The sequence below is a fragment of the Pseudonaja textilis genome, chromosome 10, assembly GCF_049901715.1.
Source record: "Pseudonaja textilis isolate UNSWEBS1 chromosome 10, rPseTex1.2, whole genome shotgun sequence".
Classification (NCBI taxonomy): Eukaryota; Metazoa; Chordata; class Lepidosauria; order Squamata; family Elapidae; genus Pseudonaja; species Pseudonaja textilis.
The window spans coordinates 17,222,389-17,243,172 of NC_141999.1; the positions used below are offsets into that span (position 1 = coordinate 17,222,389).

Sequence of the window (20,784 nt, forward strand, 5' to 3'; positions counted from 1 at the left end):
TTTCGAAGCAATTTACAGCCTGATTCAATACATGCAAAGGGTTGCTTAAAAAAATGGATCAAAGCATTCATTATTCCGTTGTTTAAAATATGCAAAATACAATAAGCAGCAAAATAAATAAAAAAAGCCTGTAAAAACAAAAGAATCACAGAGGGATGAGCCCATTGGGAGAAATAAAGTCTTTAAGGTGTCATGATTTAAAGTTTCAAAGTGGAGAAACCCTGACTTAAATTTATTGTCCACCCAACTCCAATGCCCGTCTTTATTTGGCACAGGGAAGATAATAAGAATGCTGGTTGCACATCAGTTGGGATATACTTTCTAAATCAGTTTTAAAAGCCTATTTCTGAGTAGGTGCTTTTCCAAAACTTCCTTGGTTATTTTTTTGTCTATGAAAACATTTCACTTCTCATCCAAGAAGCTTCTTCAGGTTTTAATTGATGAGTGGGGAATCCTTGGCTGAGAAACAAGTTTTCAAAGAAAAAAAAATCAAGAAGTCAAATTGCCTTTCAGAAAAGCACTTTTGGAACCACCATGACCTGGAGGATTGAGAATCTTCATAGACTTCTAAGCAGGGGTGGGATTCAAATTTTTTAACAACCGGTTCTGTGAGCATGGCTTAGGTGGTGGGTGTGGCTTGGTGGTCATGTGACTGGGTGGACATGGCTTGGTGGTCATGTTATTGGCTGGGTGTGGCCAACTCAATATCACTCACATCGAGGCACGCATCTCCTCGCCTGGCCTCTCATGACTGTGGGGATGCTGCAACAGTTGTAAGTGTGAAAAATGGCCATAAGTCACTTTTTTCAGTGCCATTGTAACTTTGAATGGTCACTCCACACAAGCAAAGTACCAGCAAAGGAGGGGAAAAAAACTCCAGAGAAGTTCGTGAGACAGGAAGTCTAGTCCTGCCAAGAATATAATAAGAGAGGCAGTTTCCGTAAGCAACACCAGAATGTTTCCTTCCTGCCTTCCTTACAGGATTAGGCCAGTAATTTCTTCTAACAACTGGTTCTCCGAACTGCTTAGAATGTTAACAACTGGTTCTAGAGAATAGGTGTGAACCTGTAGAATCCCACCCCTGCTTCTAAGTACTTCACTTTGCTGCACAGAATTTGAGACATTTGTGCAGAATCTTTAGTCTTTACTTTACAACACAATTGTTTGGATTTTAAGGAATTTATTTTAGACCTGCCCCAGCCTCAAATTTGGACAATTCCACTTGTAATGTGCGAACCACACTAAAATAGGGGTATACCACTATTAGGACAATATAATCCATATAAAAGCTGGTCTTATGTTTGGTATTATTAATTAAAAAACCTCTAATAAGCTGGCTGTGGCTAAGAGTTTTATAAAGGTTCAATGGCGAATGCTCATTCATTCATTCATTCATTCAGCTTATTTCTATCCCACCCAGCTCATTACCCAGAGCAACTCTGGATGAATGAAAGGGTAACTCACAGGCCTTCCTATCTTTGGCCTCTAGTGTGGGAAATGATTCAGTATTTCAAAAATTTGCCATATGTGAAATAAATAAATAAAAATTCCAAATATTTAATTGCACGGCTGCAAAAGAAGTACCATATGTTTGTGGCTGAATTTGTTAATAAATGGATTAATAATACGCCCAGATCCCATTTGAAGATGATTTGCCAGTATAATCAAATTGCAGCCATTGCAGCTGATCCAAAAAACCCTAAATATATATATAGTTTGGGTAGCAAAAGGAGCTTTCTTTTGCAATACAGGCCATTCAGAATGTGGCGAATTGGATCTGCTATCTGCCTGTCTTTAAGAAAACCTGCTTGCTCAGGATTTATGTAATCCTTCATGAAAGAGTTTTTAGCTTTCTTACCAAGCAAGCTGTAAAAATCTTTAACTCTTGATTAAGCTGGGCGAACGGACAATACGATTCTACTAGTCCTGAGTTTAAGAAGCATGGCTGATCTCAAACTGAGATCTCCGATTCTGAAACACTTAAGGCAGAGTTTAAAAGAATCACTAATTTAGGGAAGTCATAACGCTCTGAATTTCTTGGTTGTGCAGCCACCTGGGTGGAGGATGTGTGTGTGTGTGTGATTTATGCCTTTTTAAATTTGAGATAACGTCTTACACTATACCTCATCTTTCATAAAGGGAGAGTTTAATTAATCTGGATGCTGCTGTCTCCAATCATTTCACCCACCCAGTGTGTTCCGGCAGAGTGGGTTTGCTCTAGCTTCCCCTCCATTAAATGCTGTCATCTTGTGAGAACAAGGGAGCATAATGTTCTGTGCTGTGGCCCCTGCCCTCTGGAACAGCGTCCCCTTTAATGGAATAAGGATGGCATCTTCTCTCTAGGGTCCCGGAACGTCCTTAAGATCTGGCTAGGGTCCTAGGCCTGTGGCTGGAATTTATTAAATTGTCCAAGGCATCTGTTGATTTTGTTGTTTATTAAGCTCATTTTAGTCTGGATTGTCCATCTGATTTAGTGTTTTTGCTATTTTTTATGTTTATTTATTTATTTTATTTATTTGTGTTTATTTCATTTGTCAAACATTTACCAGATAACAACTATAAGTATGAACCTAAACAAGAACAAAAGGAGTAAATACAGATAAATGGAGACAGTAAGACAGGGACAGTAGCAGAGGTGGTATTCAGCAGGTTCTGACCAGTTCTGGAGAACCGGTAGCGGAAATTTTGAGTACTTTAGAGAACTGGCAAATACCACCTCTGACTGGAGATTTTACAGAATCCTTCCTCTGCCACACCCACCAAACGACACCCACAGAACCGGTAGTAAAAAAAATTGAATCTCACCACTGGTTAGTAGGTTTCTTCCCCAAACCCCAGAAACTTTAACCTTAGACTGTCTACTATTGAACTCACCCCTTTCCTAAGAGGTCTGTAGGGGGTGTGCATAAGCGCACCAACGTGCCTACCATCCCTGTCCTATTGATTTTTTTTGTTTTTTTTATATGTACCCATTTCATGTATTCATAACTATGTATATACTTATACCTATTATCTTGTAAGTGACTGACAAATCAAATAAATAAATAAATAAAAAATAGTAGGCACTCTGGTGCACTTATGCACGCCCCCTTTAAGGACCTCTTGGGAATGGGATGAGGTTCACGGTAGACAATTTGAGGTTGAAGCTGTGAGGGATTGAGGCTGTAACCACGGAATCAGTTAGGGCGTTCCAGGCATTGACCACTCTGTTGCTGAAGTCATATTTTCTGCAGTCAAGTTTGGAGTGATTGACCTTGAGTTTGCATTGGTTATTCGCCCGTGTATGATTGTGATTGAAGCTGATGAAGTCATTGACAGGCAAGATGTTATAGCAGACAATTTTGTGAACTATGCTTAGATCGGACTGCAGGCAGCACGGTTCCAGATTGTCCAGGCCCAAAATTTCAACCCTGGAGGCATAGGGAATTCTATTGTGAATGGAGGAGTGGAGTACTTTTCTCAAGAAATACCTCCGAACTCATTTTACCTCATTTTACTCTGGATTGTCCACCTGATTTAATGTTTTTGCTATTTTTATGTTTATTTCTAGAGTCCATTGGAGTCCACTGGAGTCGGGTGGGCAATCCATTTAAATCAGGGTTTCCCAATCTCAGCTGCTTTCAGACATGTGGACTTCAACTCCCAGAATTCCACAGCCAGTTTCTGGCTAGGGAATTCTGGGTGTTGAAGTCCACATGTCTTAAAGCTGCAGAGCTTGAGAAATACTGATTTACATGAATAAATTTGTAATGAGCGTATCAATTTATGATAAGTAATTTTCTTCTCTATGGTGGAAGAAAGGGTAAAGATTGTAAAGATGAAATATCAGAACACTATAAATGAATTTCAATTTCTTAAAAATTCAAAGAAGATCTATAAGGCAAAAGAAAACTAGGGAAAAGTGTTACAGAGTTCTTCTTATCTCCAAATTATTCTAATGCCGTTATGATCTTTACCTGCCTATGTGGCTCTGTGTTCATTTCCTCTCCACCCCCCAAAAAATCCATTTGCTATTATCTTGAGCTTTTATTCCCCTGTTCGTAAAAGTGTCTGCATTGTATAAATTAAATTGGTGGCTGTCTTCAAGATTTTTCTTTTCTTTTGTGTGCAGTTTTATATTTTGCCCTTGATCCAGATTCTTCATGAATTGATTCTAATACTTTTTCTTTTTAAAAGTGTTCTTTCACAAAGACTCTCTTCGAAGTGGCTTTTACAATGTCCAGTAATAATGGGATGATGTTAAAAAGCGTCTGAAATGCTCAGTTTTAGTTACTCGATGTTTCCATGTATGCCCCCTGTGTTTCTATGTGCACATGATATGCTGTATCGCCGACTGGCCAATTGCCTGTGAGCTGGGCATGGTGTACGTTCCTCTCCTCCGTTGATGGTACAGCGATTTCCCGAATTTAAAATGCATTCCCAAACACGCCAGTAATACTACTACTAAATTTGTAGATGATACAACAGTGGTGGGACTCATCTCTGTGTGTCATGCCCCTGTCAGAGCCTGAATCCAAGGAGGAAGATGAACAGCTGACAGAGAGTGGGAATGTGGCTCCATTGGCTGTGGAGGAAACTGGGGAAGGGCACAGTCCGGCTGGGCAGAGCAGGGAAGAGAGTTTAAAAGAGATGCAAGCTGAGTGTGGTGTCTGCTGGGAACAAACGGGAGTTTATCTTGTGTTGACTTTGGTTATCTGCGTTCCTGGCATCCTTCCAACCCGGTTGAATTACTGTCATTCCTTCACTTCTGGAATTCCTCCTCTTGCCCTGCCAGACATCACCTCATCTTGCCTTGTTTGGACTTATAGTTACAGTTTTTGTTAACCTCGTTTTGGACTTGATTTTCTGCAGCCAAAGGTTGTTCCTGGGAGAGTTTTTCTCCAACCCAGAAGGTAACCAGGTCATTGGGGGCAAAGTTGGAGCTAATAAAGGGACTCCTACTGATTATCTGACTGCGTGCCATGCCCCAGGTCATCATGGTCTGCCTATCAAGATGAGGTGGACCAGTTGCTTTCATGGTGTGGAGTCAATTGGTCCTTAACACCAATAAGACTAAGGAGCTTATAGTCAGGGGTGAGATTCTACCGGTTCATACCGTTTCGGGTGCACATGGAAACATCGAGTAACTAAAACTGAGCGTTTCAGATGCTTTTTAACATCATCCCATTATTATTGGATGTTGTAAAAGCCACTTCGAAGAGAGTCTTTATGAAAGAACACTTTTAAAAAGAAAAAGTATTAGAATCAATTCATGAAGAACCTGGATCAAGGGCAAAATATAAAACTGCACACTAGTTTGTCCTTTATTTCTGTGTTTTGCAGCTCAGCTGATTCGTGTGGCACAGTGGATGGCCATGCCTCAGCTGTTTTACTCACCAGGGCTGCAGTAGAAGGTAAGTTTCAGTGCTGAAAATGGGTGTTTTTAAAACATTGCCTGCGTGCGCTCACCGAACTAGTTGTTACAGCGATTGAATTCCATCCCTGATTATAGTAGACTATAGAAGGAACAGATCAGACATCCAGCCCTTGCTTATCATTGGAGACAGAGTGGATCAAGGGGCCAGTTTTAAGTTTCTGGGTGTTCTCATAAAAGAGGACCCGATCTGAGGTGCTCACATTGCAGCACTGATCCAAAGGGCCCAGCAGAGATTATACTACCTGAGACTTTTCAGGAAACAACAAATGAATGAAAAACTGCTGGTGACCTTCTACCGCTGCACCATAGAGAGTATCTTCACTTACTGCACCTCTGTATGGTTTGCCAATTGCACAGAGGCAGATAGAAAAGCACTCCAGAAGGTTAATTTCATTGCCCAGAGGATCATGGGTTGCCCTCTTCTCTCTTTGGAAGAGCTTTATAGCTCCCGCTGCCTTAAAAAAGTTCAAAACATTCTCTAAGATCCATCTCATCCTGGGAACCCTTTTTTTTAACTATTACCATCTGGCAGACGGTCCAGGATAATAAAAACAAGGACAAATAGGCTGAAAAACAGCTTCTATCCCAGAGCAATAACTATACTGAATTCTACTATATAGTGCAATATTAATGCAATATCAGGGGTTTTCAATTCAATTGTATAGAATGCAATGGATGTGTGTATTTTATTTTTTATAGTTATAATAATGTGCATTGAAGATGGTCTTTGATTTCATTGTACGAGGTGCAATGACAACAAAGTAAACTAAACTAAAATCTTTGTTTAAGTTTGGACACCTGGGTTCTGCAATCCAAAAAATGTTCTGCCTTCAGATATGCTTCTCTGCAGCGAGCCAGGAGAGGGAAGTAGCTTGTGGCTTTGAACTGTGTGTGGCTATGTTGCAAGGACACTAATTAAAAAAGAAAACGTGAGGGTATGCCCAATGATTGCCCAACGCTATAGTACAGATTGGTGTGTTTTGTAATTAACCAGTTAGCTAAGATCATGCAGATGGCATATGGGCTTCACTATGCTTTACATTGTCCTGTGAAGTTTTTGGCCTGGCCTAGTTCATCAGAACAGAACAGAATGACAGAGTTGGAAGGGACCTTGGAGGTCTTCTAGTCCAACCACCCTGCTTAGGCAGGCAACCCTACACGACTTCAGACAAATGGTTATCCAATCTCTTCTTAAAAACTTCCAGTGTTGGAGCATTTACAACTTCTGGAGGCAAGTTGTTCCACTGATTAATTGTTCTGGCAGGAAATTTCTCTTTAGTTCTAGGTTGTGGCTCTCCTTGATGAGTTTCCATCCATTGCTTCTTGTCCTGCTTTCAAGGTGTTTTGGAGAATAGGTTGACCCCCACTTCTTTGTGGCAGTCCTTTAGAGATAGGGGCACTGCTACCATGTCATTCCTTAGTCCTTCTTTTCATTACACTAGTCATACCCAATTCCAGCAACTTTTCTTTATATGTTTTAGCCTCCAGTCCCCTAATCATCTTTGTTGCTCTTCTCTGCACTCTTTCTAGAGTCTCAACATCATTTTTATATTGTGGCCACCAAAACTGAATGTAAGTTGGTGAACAAATATTACCTGGCTTCCTTCTCATTTTTGCTTTTTGGAGTGAAGGAAAAAGAAGAGCCACTATCTAGTAGAGTGGCCAAAGGGCACCTCAGGAGAGGAATTTACAAGAAATTGTAAATTACAAGAAATAGTTCCAGCATTTTAGGAAGGAAGAAGAAACTCTGAAGAGCAGACCAGTGGGATGGAGCAAGTCTTCTCATCAATGACAAAAGGGTCCACCAACTCAGTTCCAGATTAAATCTTGCACCTATGCTGTCCAGTGGCAGGATTCAAATTATTTCTACTACCGGTTCTGTGGGCGTGGCTTGGTGGGCGTGGCAGGGGAAGGATACTGCAAAATCTCTCTTTCCTTCCCATCCCACTAACCTGCTTTCCAGCTCCGTTCTCCTGTGCAGGGCAACCAAAGAAGGACCGGCCAATCAGCTGGGACTTGGGAGGCAGAGAATAGATGGGGGCGGGGCCGGTCACACGCCTGTGTGCACATGATACACAGCACCCCAAACAAGCCAACCCTACGTGAAAGTATCTCATGGTTTATACTTTTCTGGCTGGTTGATGGTTCAGTGTGTAGTACAGGAGTCAGCAACCCACAGCTCTGGAGCCACATGTGGCTCTTTCATCCCCCTGCTGCGCCTCGCTGTTGCCAATCGGCTCCACAATTGATAGGGCTTTAGGTTAGGGCAGGTAGAAGAAGAAGGATGCCACGCTAGGAGGAGACTCTATGGTGGGGAACCGGACTTCCAATTGGCTCCAGAGGGGGAGCTTCCAGTTAGAACCTTTATGGCTCTTTGAGTGTTTAAGGTTCCTGATCCCTGGTGTAGGACAAACCTCCAGTGTTCATTTCGGTATGGGTACCTGGGTCCTGCAGTAGCTTATATGGGACGGAGCAGAGAACACATGTCCTCCATTGTCAGCTGCACAGCTCTTCAATGAGCCAGCAGGAAATAGCTTGTGGCTTTTACATTTATGCATGGCTATGTTGAAAAGCAGCTAATTAGAAAGAAGGGAAGCACACAGCCAATAACTGCCCAACCCCCGAATGCAGATTGGTACATTTTGTAATTCACTAGCTGCCTAAGATCATGCAGACGGCATATGAATTTCACTGCGGTTTGCATGCCCTGCCCATTTTATTTCGCCCCTGCACAGTTGATGAATCTGATCTTTGCAAGGGAAGGGGCAAAGTTAAAAGCCAATATCTCTAAGTGATCTTGATTAATAATTTGCCCACTGCTGCAGCGGTCTTGATTGAGCTCAACTAAGGCTAAAAGGAATTTCAAGCTTGCATCCAAACTGAACTGGGGTTCCAATAAAGGATAATATTTATAGCTCAAGGTTGAAATGAAGGGTCCTTGGTGCTCTCTGAGCTTGTTCGTTTTCTTGCAGACATTTCATGAACCAAATTAAGTAACATCATCAGTGCTAGAACTGGGGTGTTTAGATTAGATTAACAGAGTTGGAAGGGACCTTGTAGGTCATCTAGTCCAATCTCACCCCCTGCCCAAGCAAGAGACCCTACCCCATTTCTGACAGATGGCAGTCCAATCTCTTCTTGAAAGTTTCCAGGGATGAAGCTCCCATAACTTCCGAGGGCAAGTAGTTCCACTGATGGATTGTTCTCACTGTCAGAAAATTTCTCCTTATTTCTAGATTGAATCTCTCCTTGTTCAGTTTCCATCCATTATTCCTTGTCTGGCCTTCAGGTGCATTGGAAAATAACTTGACTCCTTCCTCCTCTCTGTGGCAGCCCCTCAAATATTGGAACATTGCTATCATGTCTCCCCTGGTCCTTCTCTTCACTCTTCATGTTCTTCATATGTTTTAGTCTCTAATCCCTTAATCATCCTGGTTGCTCTTCTCTGCACTCTTTCTAGAGTCTCAACATCTTTTTTATAGTGTGGGGATCAAAACTGCATGCAGTACTCTAGGTGTGGTCTTACTAAGGCTTTATAAAGTGCTATTAGTACCTCCCTTGATCTTGACTGTATCCCTCTGGCTCTGTTAAATGCATTTTAGGATTGTGTAGGCTTTGTTGGCTGCCGCTGCACATTGCTAGTTCATATTTAATTGGTTGTCCACTAAGACATCAAGATCCCTTTCACGGTTACTGCTATTATGATGGAGAAATCCATTCTGCAGAAATAGCCTTAAGCACAATAGAGCCTGATCACCAGTAAAACAGCTTAGAACTTCTTAACTTTTTAATGGTTTTTCTACATTGCTAGAAACCTGGCAATTAAAAGTCATTGAATGCAGTCATGAGGCAAACTATCTCCATAATTGTTGAAGGATATCACAAGATCAGAGAGATTGTGAAATTTCAGCTGTTGTTTTACTTTTATTTTAAATTTTGTATTTGAGAAATCAAGCTAGGAGACTCTCACAGGTGGGGTGGCCCCAGGGGTGGGATTCTACCAGTTCGCCCCTATTTGCGAGAACCGGTTGTTAACATTCTAAGCAGTTTGGAGAACCGGTTGTTAGAAGTTACAGGCCTAATCCTGTAAGGAAGGCAGGAAGGAAACATTCTGGTGTTGCTTATAGAAACTGCCTCTCCGTTAACCCTTATTACATTCTTGGCATGACTAGACTTCCTGTCTCAGGAACTTCTCTGGAGTTTTTCCCCCCGTCCTTTGCTGGTACTTTGCTTGTGTGGAGTGACCATTCAAAGTTACAATGGCACTGAAAAAAGTGACTTATGACCCTTTTTCACACTTACAACTGTCATGAGAGGCCAGGCGAGGAGATGCGTGCCTCCATGTGAGTGATATTGAGTTGTCCACGCTCAGCAAATAACATGACCACCAAGGCACGCCCACCAACTAAGCCACGCCTACAGAACCAGTTGTTAATACATTTGAATCCCACCCCTGGTTTTTCCCCTGTGGCTTCGTGTCTGCCTTATCCTCTCCTGGCTTCTAATATGCCCATCTAGAGCCTCGGTATACATCCCTGGGCGGCCCTGTGGGGTAATCTTTAATTTAGTTTGAGATGAGAATCCAGCCATTCTCTTGCAGGCTTTTCAAACTGGTGGCCCATGGGCCGGATTCATCCTGCGCAGGCCATGCCCATCCCAGCTCCGCAAAGGCAAAAAATCATCATGATATGTCACGATACGTCACATGACGTGATTCAGTTTGACACCCATGCTTTACAGCAATCAGAGGCATGGGATTTTCTCTGTATTTTAGCAAAGCAAACTTTATTGAATGAAAAAAAAACCCTCAATGAAAAAATATACACAAATTATATGCAAAAAAGGTAACAAAAGTAAAGCAAATCCATAAACAATATGCCAACCATGCACTTAAAACAGGAAGCAAAGGAAATGAGGATGTCGTACATCATGGCTGTCCAATCTTGGCAACATTTAAGACTTGTGGACTTCAACTCCCAGAATTCCTCAGCCAGCCATGTTGGTTGGGGGAATTCTGGGAGGTTGAAATTCCACAAGTCCTAAAGTTGCCAAGTTGGATACCCTTGTTTTAGAAGTTCTCTTTCCTTAGGTGATAGAACATCACCTTGCATGTTAGAGGGCCAAGGTTGACCTTCTAGTCTTTCTAATTAAAAGCAGGTTATGGGAAATGCTTCTCCCTGGAACTCAGTGTATACCAGAAGAAGTTAATAAACAAATAGCACTAGTAAAAGCAATTTATACATCTTCCATAACAACCATGCATTTGGGCTTTCCACACCTTTAAAAAATAGTGGAACTTATTGGATTGGAAGTGAATTTAATGAACTTCATGGAAAATCAAATTCATCTGGTTTTAAGACCCTATTAATTTCAATTCATGTAAATTTCCTCAAAATCTAAAGGCAGCTATGTCTGAATTCAATCCTTTTGTTTTTGAGCAAAGAAAAAAGAAACAAAAGGAACCCAGAGGCTTCCATGAAAAAAGAAAATCTAAAAAATACTTTCCCCAAATCTTCCAGGCAGCCTTCTTTGGATATATGGTTATGGGGACAACTCAGGTTCAGTTAGGTCTATGAGTCTGATGAGAGACATGGCCTGGATTGCTATGCGAGAAACTGTCTACTTTGAAATTATTTTGTTATTTATTGATTATATTTTTATGCCGTTCATCTCCTCTATCTGGGCAGAAATAATGTCTCTGTTTGGAGAACAGGGAGTTCACACTTCCTGAAGAACACTTTCAATGGTGTGACCACCAATGAGTGGAATGAATTCATGTAATACTGTCCTAAATGGGTCTATGTTTATTTATTTATTTATTCAATTTATAAGCCACCTCGATTGCCCAAGCATCCTTAGGTGACACACTTATTAAACGAGTAGCAAGTATGGGTAGTGGGGGAAACAGACAGTTTTGAAAATAGAATAAATTTTGATCGAAGTGCAAGATGTTATATAAGGAAAACAGTCAGGTAGAACTTGACAGTGGAAAGCTTGCACACAACAGTTGGAGCTGTTGAAAATGACTTCAATCTCAGAATTTCTTATTTCATATTAGAAGGTCAAGGAAGTGGAGGAAGATTATCTGTAAGAAATTCGGGAAGCTGGATTTTTCAAGTCACTGTATATATCCATTCGCTGACCTTGAAGTTCCTGTGGGATCAGAAAGAGGATGTGTGTGTACATTATCATTCTCCTTTTCTCAAAGAATCCGAAGCTTTGATAAATTAGCAAAATTTTCTTTTGAGCCTGACCAGATGTCTTCAGAAAAATCAAATGCAAATCAGGCATAATATTAACCACCCATCTTCCTATTTCTCCACAATCTATACTCTCCAGAGTATAGATTGTTTGAGAATGTATGAACATTCTATTTAGCCAAGAGATGACAAAAATTATGAATTAGCTGCATTTAGTGTTCCCCTCCTTAGCAACATTTACATATTGCTACATATTGGAAGTAAACAGTCAGACTTTCCGGCAAATCTGTGATAAAATTCTTAGTTATTGGGAATGCTTGGTTGACACCAACTTGATAGCACATAATCAATAACACACATTTAAGTACAGCATGTGTCACGATTGGATTCACGTCGAGTTAAAACTCAACAAATCACCCAGTAGCCTGCATTCTCTCTGACTCGGTTCCTACAACATTGCAAATTCTAAACCTGGCTTAACAAAAGACAACTGTTGTGTTCAAAATAACCTGCCCAAATCGTGGATGGTGGTGCAGAATGACGACAAGCTGACCCAGAAACAAACCCAGCCTTACTATCGCATGCGACCTGGCTTCTTGTAGTAGGGCTCCCCTTGTGTGCGTGTGCATGCAATGTTAAATGTCATCAACTCCTTTTTGTTCCCTCCTAGGCTAGTAGAGAAGCTGCAGCTGTCACTCCACAACCCACAATAGAGACCATAGGAGGAAAAGTAAATATAGAGTTTATACATCATACTTACCTCATAGGGAGATTCATGCTGAGCCTTGTTTGCTAAGAAGAAAGAGAAGGCTGTGAGTGTATGAAACATATTTTTGATATTCTACCCAAAGAGAATCGAGAGAGGGGAACGGAGGTTGCGTTATCTCATTTGCTGAAAGGATGTGACGCTGAAACTGTGGTTAATAGTTTACTGAAAGGCTGCCACTGCAAGCTAGGATTGCCCAACTTGAATTTTCAGACAATGCCGCCTGACCTTCTTTGGGCTTAAAAATAAAAAGAGGTCCATCTGACCACGTGTTTCAGTGGACACTGACTTCCTTACACAGGCGGTTTTCTGAAGAATTCTAGCTTGCTTCTCTGCTGCCTTCCTCCATTTTAAAGCTCCTTTTATAATACTTCAGATGACAGATAGAGAAATGATAGATAGATAGATAGATGATAGATAGATATAGATATGATATAAATGTAGATTATAGATATAGATCGATAGATAGAGATAGATCAAGAGAAGCTTTTTAACCCGTTCTCTTCCTTTTCCTCTGCTAAAAAGAAAGCACGGGTCCTTCTCTTTTTTCCAAATGCATTAGGGTTGCGTTATAATCTAGAACAGTTTTTCAAGCATGGCAACTTTAAGATGGGTGGATTTCAACTCCTAGAATTCCCCAGCCAGCCATGGCTTTTGTTAAGCCATGCTGGTTAGGGAATTCTGGGAGATGAAGTCCACCCATCGTCAGTGTTCCAACTAACCAACTTCAAACCAATAAACTCCGAGAGCAAACAATTCCTCAAAGTTCCATTTTATTAGAGTTGTCCTATTGGCACATCTGGGAAAACCCAATTTTGAGAGTTCTGGGTTTTCCCTTCCCAAAAGAGAAATCAAAGATCCATCCCCTGCACCCAATCAGTCCATCCCATGGCCCAAGCAAATCTTCGTCCCAATTGGAGACATCCCTCCAATCGCTCCCCTCCAGGTGCAGGGCAACTTGTCCTTGACTCTCTGAGAAAAGAGTGTTGTTCTGTCTAGTCTTCTATCGCCCCTCCCAAGTTCCCAGGCACTGAATGTGGCAACCTCAAAGCTCCCGAGTAAATTATGGCTTCCAAGGCTGACACCCATCTTAAAGTTGCCGAGTTTGAAAAACTCCGTTTCTACGACCTTGTCTTATGTAGGCTCCGCAAATTGTACTTGGCATGGATGGTATGCTAAAATAGTGAGGGTCAAGGCCAGCCAACACCGTCGACTTTGCCAAGTGCGCATTCAGCACACAGCCATTTGCTGTGGGCACAAAAGTCTCTTTCACTTAGATCCACGCACCATCAAGCACTGACATTTCTTCAAGGGGAAAGTGTGCACTGAGGATGTGGGAATCTCTCCTCCTTACCACTGCTGGTTGCTTGCTGTTTATAGATACAGCTGACCACGTAGTAGACTCCAAGAGCAATGAGCAAAGTCAGGAACAAATCTCCCAGCACGACTCCTGCAATGGTACCGGGATTGATCTGATAGCAATGGCCATAATCTGGGGATTAAAAAGGATAGAACTGTGAGAAGCATAGAGACCTGCTTTCTGGGGCTTCATGTATCATTTCAGCCCTAATTTCTTGGCAATGAGAAGCTGGTTCTACCATGAGGTCCTAAGTGCTCTCTGAGCTTGGTTGTTTGCTTGCAAAACAGATGGCTTCATTACCTGGTCAGGTAACACCATCACTGCACTGATGATGTTACCTGGTCAGGTATAGTCAGATGCCTGCAGCAGTGGTGGGATTCAATTTTTTTTTACTACTGGTTCTGTGGGCGTGGCTTGGTGGGCGTGGTGTGGCTTGGTGGGCGTGGCAGGGGAAGGATACTGCAAAATCCCCATTCCCTTCCTGCCCCACTAACCTGCTTTCCAGCTCCGTTCTCCTGTGCAGGGCAACCAAAGAAGACCCAGCCGATCAGCGGGGACTCGAGAGGTGGAGAATAGAGGGGGGCGGGGCCAGTCAGAGGTGGCATTGGCCGGTTCTCTGAACTACTCAAAATTTCTGCTACCGGTTTTCCACAACTGGTCAGAACCTGCTGAATACCACCTCTAGTCTGCAGCTAAACAACCCAAGCTTGGAGAGAACCAAGAATTCCATAGCTCAGCCTTGAGCTACAGATATTCTTTTCTATTAGGCTGGCCCTACCATTAAGCCAAAATAACCTTCTCTACAGAAACACCCCCAATTTAGGGCAGATGCAACGTTAGGGAGTCTCTTTGCACCTTTCATGCAGCTCTAGGAACGTCAGAAGAGTTAGCAGCAATATGCACATTTTTCTATTTTTTTTTTATCAGATCTTTTTTTACTCACTCTGTTTCCTGCTTGCATTTGCAGCCTAGAATAGTTGCAGCAGGTTCGGGGAAAGCGGGGAAACAATTGGATCAGGGAAGAAACAGTTTTCCATTTTAATTGATTATAATCAAAGATCAGCAGAAGAAAACAGGAAAAGCGAGTCGCGGCTGCTTGGCTTGTTGCTAAATTGGAGTTTTAAAACTTCAGCTTGTAATCTTTATTTATAACTCCAGTGATTGAATGCAGGGATGAGCATTCTTTCACTTTTATAGAATTATAAAGTAGAGTATAGGACCCGCTGCATGTTAAAAAAAAACACCTTTGTGCACAATTCCCCACGTCTCGCTATCTTTTTCAGGTTGTGACCATTTCTGCAAGCTATTTTTCCCCCCTACACATAATGCAGTTTTTTCTATGTGAGTTGCATCATTACGGCTGCTTCCCCATTAACAGCGCAGCTGCAAAATTCGAAATAAGCGGATTTCATTGTACACCCTAAATTTCAAAATTTCGGCCTATCCGTTTAAGAGCAAGGAGTGAAGACATCGCAAAAGGCATTTTTTTCCCCTTTAATAAGGAGCAGACTGAATCTATAAATAAATACAATAGAATGCAGAACTTGGAGACTAGATTGAAAACACCAGATGCTATGCCATTGCTGAGAGCAAGCAGGTGTTGGGTTTGTTCAACAATCTGGAGAAGTCAATACAGCAGTGATGGCGAACCCATGATATGCATGTCAAAGATGTCACACCACATCTTTATGGGGTGGGGGAATGACACACATCAGCATTCATCAACACCCGACAACAACTTTTCTCAAAAAGCACCCCCCCCCCGCTCTTTCTCACATGATTTTCAGAGGCCGTACGAAAACAGGGTGCGTTTTCTTGTGCAGCTCCTGAGGCCTCCAGAAGTGGAGCTTATAAAACTCTTGTGAGAATGAGGTGTGCTTTTGTGAAGTTTTTGAAGGCTGCAGAGGCTGCAGAAGAGCATTCTTTGAAGCTGCTTCAAGAAGGTTAGGGTGACATCATTCCCCAAAGGTCACGTGCCTGAAGAGTGGCACAAGGTGGCCTTCTTCAGTGACAGTGGTGGCACTAGAGTTGAAACTGAGGCCTGGGGTGTTGAGAAATTTTTTTACTTTTGTGTTTCTCTCTGTGTCTCTCTCTCTCTCTCTCTCTTTCTCTCTGTGTGCATCTCTCTTTGTGTCTCTGTCTCTGTCTCTGTCTCTCTCTGTCTCTCTCTCACTCTGTCTCTCTGTCTGTCTCTGTCTCTCTCTCTCTCTCTGTCTGTCTCTCTCTGTTTCTGTCTCTGTCTCTCTCTCTCTCTTTCTCTCTCTGTGTGTCTCTCTCTCTCACTCTCTGTCTCTCTGTCTCTGTTTCTGCCTCTGTCTCTCTGTCTTTGTCTCTGTCTGTCTCTTTGTCTCTCTCTGTGTCTGTCTCTCTTTGTCTCTCTGTCTCTCTCTGTCTCTCTGTGTGCGTCTCTCTCTCTCTGTCTCTCTCTCTCTCTGTCTCTCTCTCACTCTGTCTTTCTGTCTGTCTCTGTCTCTCTCTCTGTCTCTGTTTCTGTCTCTGTCTCTTTGTCTCTGTCTCTGTCTTTGTCTGTCTGTCTCTCTGTCTCTCTCTGTCTCTGTCTCTGTCTCTGTGTCTTTGTCTCTGTCTCTCTCTCTGTCTCTCTCTGTCTCTGTCTCTTTGTACTTGCGGGGGGGCAGGTGGGTACATGCTTGTATGCATATGCGTGTGACATGCCAGCAGAGTCATGTTGGGCAGTTTCCAAATTTTTGACACGCTAAGCCTACAAGTTTCACCATTCCTGCTATAGAGAAATCTACACGAGAAGGGAAAGTACAGTCAAGAAATTTATATACCTACGGAGCATATTAATTACAAATGTTAGTAGTTCTCCTGCAGAGAAGCAGTGTGGAGAAACAATTGGCGCAGCACTAAAATTTTAAACAGCAACGGTTCGCCTATTTGTATACCAGAGGACAAGCTGTCTTGTCTAAACCATCTTTCTCCAATATAATGCCTTACGGTTACGACTGGATGTTAATTCCACATCTAGCATGGCATAGCCGTGAAAAACGCTAGACAAGGATTTGCAGCCAGTCACTCTCTCTCTCCCCCAACTCACTTCACAAAATTTGCTCTTTGTGGGTCAAACAGGGGAGCAGCCAGTCCCACCTTCAGCTATATCAGTATGATATAAATCTGATTGATTTATTAATGTGCTATCAAGTCATGTTTGACTTCTAGTGACCACATAGATTTTTCTCTGTGGGAAAAAGAACCCCTGATAAACCAACTCCCATAATCATCCAGGCAGCATAAATACTCCAACAAAGAGTTGGAGGGGACTCGTAGTTCAAAACCTTTGTAGGGCACCAGACTTGTGAAGGCTGTTCCCAAAACACATTCATTTTTGTGACACTTCCCTGTTTTCTCTCTGTGTCATTTACAGGCCAGCTAGGCCACTATTTATGAAGAGGGAAGTGAAATGGCTCTTACCATTTGCAACTTGGGCAGCTCCTGTGAAAGAGATAAGAAAAAAAGGAGGCTGTGTTTGTTATCTAGTTTGTGACATCATTTAAGCAAGCCCACCCATTCCTCCCCAATTCATTTCTTCCAGAGGTGATACAATGAGTAGCTGTTCTAACGCTGAGTTAGACCGACATAGGATTTCAATGGTGAAGGTGGGAGAAAGGAAAGGGAGACAGCCCGGTTATGCAGACCCAAGTTACGCATGAGACACATTACAAGCAAGTAATCAATGAACTGATGTAATGTGCTAAAAACCTCATTGGGTTGGAGGCCTTCTGAGATTGCCTGACACTTTTCAATGTGTGCACATTTAGCAATGGCTCCCACTTCGCCCCCACTGAATCCTATATCAACCTAGCCACTTGGATGACATGAGCCATAGCTCATGAAAGCATCTGCCCTGTATTAATCAAGAAAAGATTCTGCCACACTCCGCCTATTTTTTATTTTAATTTTTTTGCCACCATCGGTTATTCAGAAAGGGACTATAATAGAGCATTTATATCTACAGGTGAGTTTTAAGTCTGTAAAGCTATTAAGAGAGGCAAAAACAATTGGTTCCCTTTTGTATCTTTTAATTGCTTTAATCTAGAGAAATAAACAGAGTAAAGATTCAACTTTTGTGAAAATAATCTGGATCAGGGTGTTTTAATTTTTCTAACCTTTTTCAAGAAGGGAGAAAAAGAAAGCTCCCTCTGGCAGTGTTGAGAAGCAATTGTGTTGTGTTGAACGGAGTTGGAGGGGTTGCTCTTGTTAGTATAAACCTTCCATTTCACTCGGCATAATTAACCGTGTTACTAAATCAATAAATTTTCTGAGATTGCGCAACGGGTTGAGTTATATATTAGCCCAGTGAGTTGACAGCACACTAGGCCACAAAAATGTAACTGAGATTAAAATTGTGCCACCTTTATGCCAGTTGTACGAATAGAGCTATTGTTTAATCTGCTAATTTGTGAGTGTTGATATCAGTGATATTTTCAAACCCAAAGACGCTGGTTAGAATGTCTTGGAAGTGTGTGGGGGTGGGTGCGTTTCCATCTCCCATTTTATGTCTCTTCACTACCAACACCCCTAGTTCTCTCATGATTTAGAAGAGAAAGAGCAAGAGAAAAACACGGTATTTTAAATATTTAAAATAAAAGATGTAAGGGAGGAGGATTAATAGTTGCTGTGCAGATTGTAGCTGAACTGTTGGACACAATAAGCCATAACACATTTCCTCTGAGGAATGTATCACAGGGCTATTATATCATGCAGAGGGCTCAACTTGATGGCCGGCCCGGCCTTCCTTCCCTTCCCACACACTGGGTTCTTTGCAACTGATATGAAGGATTGTACATTTTTGACATAATGGAGCAGGAATACCAAGCCCATTACTGATAGCTGAACAGAGAATCAGAAGACCCAAGGAATCATTTTGTACTCATATCCTCATGTTGCATTTCTGTGGTTGTGACACCCCAAAATTTTCCAGAGATTTTTTTTTTTTCATCTGAAACTGTTTGTTAAAGTGTCCTATAAGATTACAGGCTTTAGAGAAGCCACCAAACCCTTCAGAGATATAGCAAACAGTGGTTTTAAGAAGATGGTCTGGGAGGCTGTAGTTAGAAAAGGGCCAATGGAAGAAGAAAAAGAAGAAGGAGGAGGAGGAGGAGGAGGAGGAGAAGAAGAAGAAGAAGAAGAAGAAGAAGAAGAAGAAGAAGAAGAAGAAGAAGAAGAAGAAGAAGAAGAAGAAGAAGAAGAAGAAGAAGAAGAAGAAGAAGAAGAAGAAGAAGAAGAAGAAGAAGAAGAAGAAAGAATTCTTCTCGTGATTTGGCTTTGGGAGGCCACCACCAGCCCCAGAAGACTAGTGAGAAGGATTTATGTGCTTTAACACATTTTTCCTCTTAAAATACAGCCTGAGAAAATGCCTGGAAATTATATTCATCAAGGGATAGTCAATAAAAGGCAAATTCTTTCTAAGCCAGAAAGCCCAAGGAGATTAAAAAATGGGGACACAACTCACCCAACTGAGGCCAGGTCAAACCCAGGAGAATGGGGAGGATTGGGAATCCTAACTGTGCCATATTAGACGTTCCCAAGTTGAGGGATTGCCGTTGACCCTGAAGTCTTTCTTGTTGGGAATGAGCGTCCAAGAGTGAGGGCGTTGGGACTGGAGGGGTAGTGGTGACATCCGTCTGAAGAGCGAGAGAACAGGAAGAAAAATAGCTCTAGGCAGGAAACCTCAAAAAAAAGGAAGAGGTTGTCACTGTGATGGGATCAAGTCAGCAAGAACCCTCCTGCTCACCCCCCCGCTTCTCCGGAAGTAAGTCCAGCTTAAAAAGAAGAGCCTGAGATCTCAGCTTTGCTTCTGACCTGAAGCAGCTTCAGTCAGGTGGCCTGTAGGTTTATCCTTGCCTCTTTTCCTCTTTTCCTCTTTTCCTTCTTCTTTGCCTTTGGGGTTTTGCTTTGCTTAGTTCTGGGGTTGGTTTTTGGTTTTTTTTTTTTCTGTTTTAATTCTTCAGATTTGACTTTTGAGTTATTGTATGCCACTCAAAATCTTTATGGAATTGAGTGGCATAGAAATAATAAAAAAATATAAAAGTATCTATCTGTCTGTCCATCTATCCATCCATCCGTCATCCATCATCCGTCTATCTATCATCTATCTATCTATCTATCTATCTATCTATCTATCTATCTATCTATCTATCTATCTATCTATCTATCATCTATCTCTGTGCATCTGTCTGTCTATCCATCCATCTGTCCATCCATCCATCTATCCATTCCTCCATCTGTTTATCCATCTCTTTCTATCTGTCTGCCTATCTGTCTATCCATCCATCCATTCGTCGGTCCATTATCTATCTATCTATCTATCTATCTATCTATCTATCTATCTATCTATCTATCTATCTATCTATCTATCTATCTATCTATCTATCTATCTATCATCTCTATTAAATGTATATGATGCCCATTTCCCTGTCAGGCAACTCTGGGTGGTTTTTCACCCCAGAAATGGAAAAAGATGGATATGAAAGGACGGGTATAAGTGCAGCATCCCTTCCCAGTGTTTCAATTTCTGATTTTCTACAATCCCTTGCCAGTGACCACACTGAACATAGACCATAGAATAACAGAACTGGAAAGGGACCTTGGAGGTCTTCTAGTCCAACTGTTGGGTGAAGCTGGAGGAAAAGGATGTCCAAGATAGTAGGCAGGAACCAGTTTGCTGACTCATAAACTTAATAGTTGGAACCCATCTGTAAGGACTATGCCTGGAGTTCCTACCACAAAACCTTCTGCAAACCAAAGGGACATGAAAAGGGGAGCATAGGAGATTGAGGTCCAGTTGATAACCACAGTTGCCAAAGATAGAATGCAAGAATTAGTGATAGGAAGGAAGGAAGGAAGGAAGGAAGGAAGGAAGGAAGGAAGGAAGGAAGGAAGGAAGGAAGGAAGGAAGGAAGGAAGAAAAGGCTATGGGAGGTATTAAGAAGACAGGTATTTTAAAAGTAGGTTGGAAGGTAGGCAGCAGAAAAACACCTCAAGAAATAACTTATTAAAGCTTCTGCCCATTTTTGTTGTT

At 41.9% G+C, this 20,784-nt stretch overlaps 1 protein-coding gene across 2 annotated transcripts; it reads right to left on the bottom strand.

Annotated features, from left to right (window-relative positions):
• Positions 1 to 10,182: 10,182 nt before the first annotated feature.
• On the bottom strand, positions 10,183 to 19,415 carry TYROBP (transmembrane immune signaling adaptor TYROBP). Of its 2 annotated transcripts, none has more exons than XM_087939910.1 (5): positions 19,216 to 19,415; positions 17,175 to 17,195; positions 13,740 to 13,874; positions 12,377 to 12,408; positions 10,183 to 11,569 (listed from the first exon to the last, which is right to left on the bottom strand). In XM_087939910.1, the coding sequence occupies exons 1-5, from the start codon at positions 19,274 to 19,276 to the stop codon at positions 11,498 to 11,500; spliced, it is 321 nt and encodes a 106-aa protein (XP_087796036.1). In that variant the 5' UTR covers positions 19,277 to 19,415; the 3' UTR covers positions 10,183 to 11,497. The 2 variants fall into 2 exon arrangements, with proteins under 2 accessions (XP_087796036.1, XP_087796034.1); XM_087939908.1 differs by having other exon boundaries at positions 13,737 to 13,874; positions 19,216 to 19,413.
• Between the last annotated feature and the right edge of the window lie 1,369 nt (positions 19,416 to 20,784).

What these genes read in the sequence shown, in the direction of transcription:
- TYROBP (XM_087939908.1), bottom strand. Translation starts at nt 19,276, where the DNA reads ATGGCACAGTTAGGATTCCCAATCCTCCCCATTCTCCTGGGTTTGACC. An exon ending in TTTGACCTGGCCTCAGTTGG is followed by an intron (nt 17,196 to 19,215) that starts GTGAGTTGTGTC and finishes TCTCTTTCACAG; the next exon opens with GAGCTGCCCAAGTTGCAAAT. An exon ending in ACAGCAAGCAACCAGCAGTG is followed by an intron (nt 12,409 to 13,736) that starts GTAAGGAGGAGA and finishes CTTTCTTCTTAG; the next exon opens with CAAACAAGGCTCAGCATGAA.